Source organism: Epinephelus moara, chromosome 23, assembly GCF_006386435.1.
Source record: "Epinephelus moara isolate mb chromosome 23, YSFRI_EMoa_1.0, whole genome shotgun sequence".
In the NCBI taxonomy this organism is placed as follows: domain Eukaryota; kingdom Metazoa; phylum Chordata; class Actinopteri; order Perciformes; family Serranidae; genus Epinephelus; species Epinephelus moara.
This window is the reverse complement of record NC_065528.1, coordinates 26,759,400-26,763,895: the sequence shown is the minus strand read 5'-3', so window position 1 is coordinate 26,763,895 and position 4,496 is coordinate 26,759,400. Positions and strand designations below refer to the sequence as shown.

The following is a 4,496-nucleotide window of genomic DNA, read 5'->3' as shown; positions in this document are numbered from 1 at the left end:
TAATGGGATCTATCACATCTGTTTATTGTCAGCATTTCCATTAATACAACACTGCATCCAGAACCTTGAATTGAACGTGTTTCAGTGAAGTACAGAAGGTCATTAAATACATTTTAAACAAAGGAGACTGGTTTAAATTACACTGTGATACATGAACAGTTTAATAACATTATTTTTAAAAAAAATGCTTAACATTTTGTCGTATTATCTTTTGCCAGAAAACTCAAACGTGCAGTATTTGACATTAGGACATAGTCATTTCCGGTGTTCACAGTATCTAAGCTTTAAAAACAAATTACAACCTCACTATCTTTTCGGAAGACACCCTAAAGTCACTTTTAAAACTTACTGATGCACCACATGCATGCGTTCAGTCAATTTGCAATATAACGTTGTAATAAATTACATTTTTCTGTTAAAAAACAGCTATTTCTGTCAAAACCTGCCGAGTTTAAGAAAACCAAAGGCAAAATGGCGGTAGAGCGAGAGCAACTGTCGCAAATCCTACCGCAAAGCACGTCTGAACTGTCTCGCAGCAGCCCCTGATGTTCGGCTTGTGAAACCCCATCGGTCTCTCCGTACGGCACCCTAGCTGAAGACGGTATGTTCTTCAGCCTGATCCGCTAAAATAGCATCAAATATACTTATTCACTGGTTTGTAGTGTGACTGTTGTTGTCTGTGTGTTTCAGAAACATGCCGGCTAAAGGTCCTTTGCAATCTGTCCAGGTTTTTGGACGTAAAGTAAGTACAAATATAGCTTATATTCCACGTGAGGGCTTGTGGCTGCCCTGTCTTGCTAGCGCACAAGAGCTAAAGTTGCTAACATGATGCGGTGGTGTGTCGTGGTTTTACACCGACATGACCCGTTAATTAAACTCTTTAATAGGTATATATAGTTTTAAAGCGTGCTTATATTTTACCAGAAGCTTCACTGCTGTTGTACATGATCGTAAAACACCGGTAAATGCTCAGTTTCGCTGTGTATTGGATCAAATCCGGCGTAGCTAGCTAGCCTGGTTGCTAGCAGTTGTTGCACTTCTGACACTTTACAGAGGATGATAACTTTGATTTTAGCTCACGTGTCTCCCCATACGAATAAATATACTACTATTTCGCTTACTTGTAAAAGTCGGCAACCCTAACCCATCACAGTGTCCGAGAAACTACACATTTTACCAGTCAAATGTGTGAATCAAGTTGGACGCCATGATAGTTAAGCGACTAATTCAATGTAAGATTGACAGACATACAGCTCTAAACAGATTACCTGTAAGATGTTTTTATGGTATCTGATGATGATACTTATGTTTTAGAAAACCGCCACAGCCGTTGCCCACTGCAAGAGGGGGAATGGACTGATCAAGGTGAACGGCAGACCCCTGGATATGGTGGAGCCTGCCACCCTCCAGTACAAGGTGAGTCCCAACATCAGGGTGCACATGGCTGATGGAGAGCAGAGCCTGTAACATCTGTAACTGAGTGGGCCTGTGACAGGGGGGGTGAGCAGTTTGGCAGGACATGGGTGTCAATGGTAACCTGTCTTCTCAACACGATGCATTTGTAAGACTAGAAGTTGACAATATTATACACAGAGAACCCATTGAAACTAGCTGGATGGTTCTTGTCGCTGTGATTATTTATTTTCTTTAAGAAGTATGTTTGATGTTAATGTATGCTCCCTTTTTAGCTTCTGGAGCCAGTTCTGCTGCTTGGCAAGGAGCGTTTTGCTGGAGTTGACATCAGAGTCAGAGTGAAGGGCGGTGGACATGTCGCACAGATCTACGGTAAGCAGAATATTCTTTTGTAAAGGATAAGTTGGTTGCCTCATATTAATCCATCAGCAGTGAATGTGAGTTATGATCCTTTGTTGTTATTGTCTTCCAGCAATCCGTCAGGCCATCTCCAAGTCCCTGGTTGCCTACTACCAGAAATGTGAGTACTACATTTTGTTCAGTGCACAAACATCACTCAAGCTTTTATGAAAATGGTTCTTAAAAATGTTGAAACCAAATGTTTTTAGGTCGGGTGCGTGGGAAGTTTTTTACATTTGTGTGACGGATGTAAGTGTAATGTGTAATCCTTAACAAACTATCTTGCCAAAAGAAGTAGTCCAGGATTTCTGATATGAGGTGGTGTGATCTGCTCACTAATAGTAACATTAATAGATGGATATAAACTGAGGCTGCAGATCTGAGGACATCCAAGATAGCTGACAGAAAGCTTAAGCATCAGAAGTAGACTTCAGCTACTCTGAAATGTAAGGTTAAAAGTTAATGTTGCTGTTTAAAGAAATATGTTAATAATTAATACATTTAATGTAATGTTGCTTGTCATGCAACTCAAGGTCACCTTACATCATGTCAAGTCAGAACTAGAACATGTAGGCAACAAGCACCAGTAATGAACTGTCAATGACATCAACAGAAAAACATGAGAAGCACAGCACTCAAAGATGCAGTTAGATTAGGTGAACTAGTTTAAAAAGATGGAGTTCAAGAGCAGTTTTGAATTGTGTAATGGAGTCTAGTATGCAGATGTGAGGGGCGAGTGAGCTGAGGTTGACGCCTGGTTGATTTTAACCTGCAAATCCTTAACTGTAGCTGTGAGTTATGCGGCGTTCAAGATTTCAACGGTGTGCTGAGTTTGAGGTCTTTATATAAGGAATGGTGACACTATATTAGAGTAATTTAACAAACTTAGGCACAGTGATCACTCATAATTGATGAGCAGTGCCCAGGACTAACGTTGACAGATATACAAGTATTATAGAAACAGAATTTTCCCAACTGGGATTAATAAAGGACCTTCTTATTCTTCTTACACATGTAGTATTTGTTACAAGCCCAAGTATTTAGAATATAGGAACACTTATGTTGGAGAAGCGCCAGCAGAATAACCCTAATTGTTTGTGTCGCTGTGCAGATGTGGACGAGGCCTCCAAGAAGGAGATCAAGGACATCCTGATCCAGTACGACAGGACCCTGCTGGTTGCCGATCCTCGTCGCTGCGAGTCCAAGAAGTTCGGTGGACCTGGAGCTCGTGCCCGCTACCAGAAGTCTTACCGTTAATCCCCCTGTACATTTTCTTAATAAATTGGAGGAACAAAGAATTTAATTTGTCATTTTTCATTCAAAAGACTTCACTGATCGCCTGCTAAAAAACGTCTGTTCTTAGTTGAATGTCTGAATTGAAGTAGCTTGATTCAACAAGAGCAAAACACTGGAGTTATTTTTTGGGCATATAGCACAAAGAGACGTACAGGTGACGGTTAACTACAAATCTCTGACAGTGTATGAGTGCAGAGAAATCATTCTGGTTATAGTGAATTGTAATATAAGCTACACTTTAAACATGAATTCATTGTGTTGCTAGGCACTGTTGGCATATGTCATGATTGTCTCCTTAATCCTTAAAACACTACAAATTGGCCTGATTGTTTTTCAAGAACACACAACAAAGTCAATAAGCAGCATTACAAGAAATTGCACGGTTTTAAAAGAAACCAAACCAACGTGCTCAGGTTTGAAAGGTCTAAAGGTTTGAAAGGTCTAAATGCTTGCGAAAGTTGTCTGAATGCAGCATGGGTGTCTGCAGTTCCTTGAAGTCCTAAAGCGTCTTATATTCAGTGTTACAAGTCAATTTATCGTCTTAAATTTGAATTTGTTAGGTCTTAAATACCACAAACATTTTATTTAACTTAATTTATCTATTTATTAAAATGTCTTTATCAAAACAAATCAAGCTCTTCTGCATGATCGTCCACATTTCTGATGTTACACATCTTTACACCCACCACTAGCGTAATGCTCTTACTTAAAACTTGTAGATAAATCAAACTTTAATAACCATATTCCTACATACAGTGTGTCTCTGCACAGGACCACATAAACACGGGTCAGCTACAACAATGAAACCACTGACTGTTGGAAGAAAATGACATTATAACCGTGTTACAATGAAATGTAAAAACCATGGGTCCTGACATTCATGTGGGTGCCACTTGACATGCACACTCCCTCATGGCCATGCTCAGCTTATAAGACACCATGTGACACCTGAAAAACTGCTCAGGACGGGGCCTGAGGAGCATGACAGAGCTCAAGTTGTCAATCCGGCCTCCAGACTCCCCAGATCCCAGTGTTACCGAGCATCTGTGGGATTTGCTGGTGCCCCACCTAGCAACCCGCAGGACTCAAAAGCTCTGATACCCTGCCGCATTGGGGACACTGCCATAGAGCTTTTTCACAGCACGCATTTTGACATGTCACAGTAGGAAAAGCACGGGTGTATTCAACAACACTGATGAAGGCTGCATTCCAGACTCGCTGGGACACTTAATGGAACTGAGCCACTGTTGATGATAGCAGTTTCACCTGTGCTTTTCCTACTGTGACAAGTCAAAATGTCGCTGTGAAAAGGTCCATTAGGGAGAGATGTTGCCATGAGGGGGCGTGCTTGGTCTGCACTGGTGTTTGGCTGGGTGGTTTTAGTTTTA

General features: G+C 40.9%; 1 protein-coding gene across 1 annotated transcript; it reads left to right on the top strand.

Annotated features, from left to right (window-relative positions):
• Positions 1–499: 499 nt before the first annotated feature.
• rps16 (ribosomal protein S16) lies at positions 500–3,110 on the top strand. The gene is made up of 6 exons (XM_050036785.1): positions 500–601; positions 691–742; positions 1,315–1,416; positions 1,689–1,785; positions 1,886–1,933; positions 2,924–3,110. Exons 2-6 carry the CDS (start codon positions 695–697, stop codon positions 3,067–3,069), a joined length of 441 nt encoding a protein of 146 aa, XP_049892742.1. The 5' UTR covers positions 500–601; positions 691–694; the 3' UTR covers positions 3,070–3,110.
• The last annotated feature ends 1,386 nt before the right edge of the window (positions 3,111–4,496 follow it).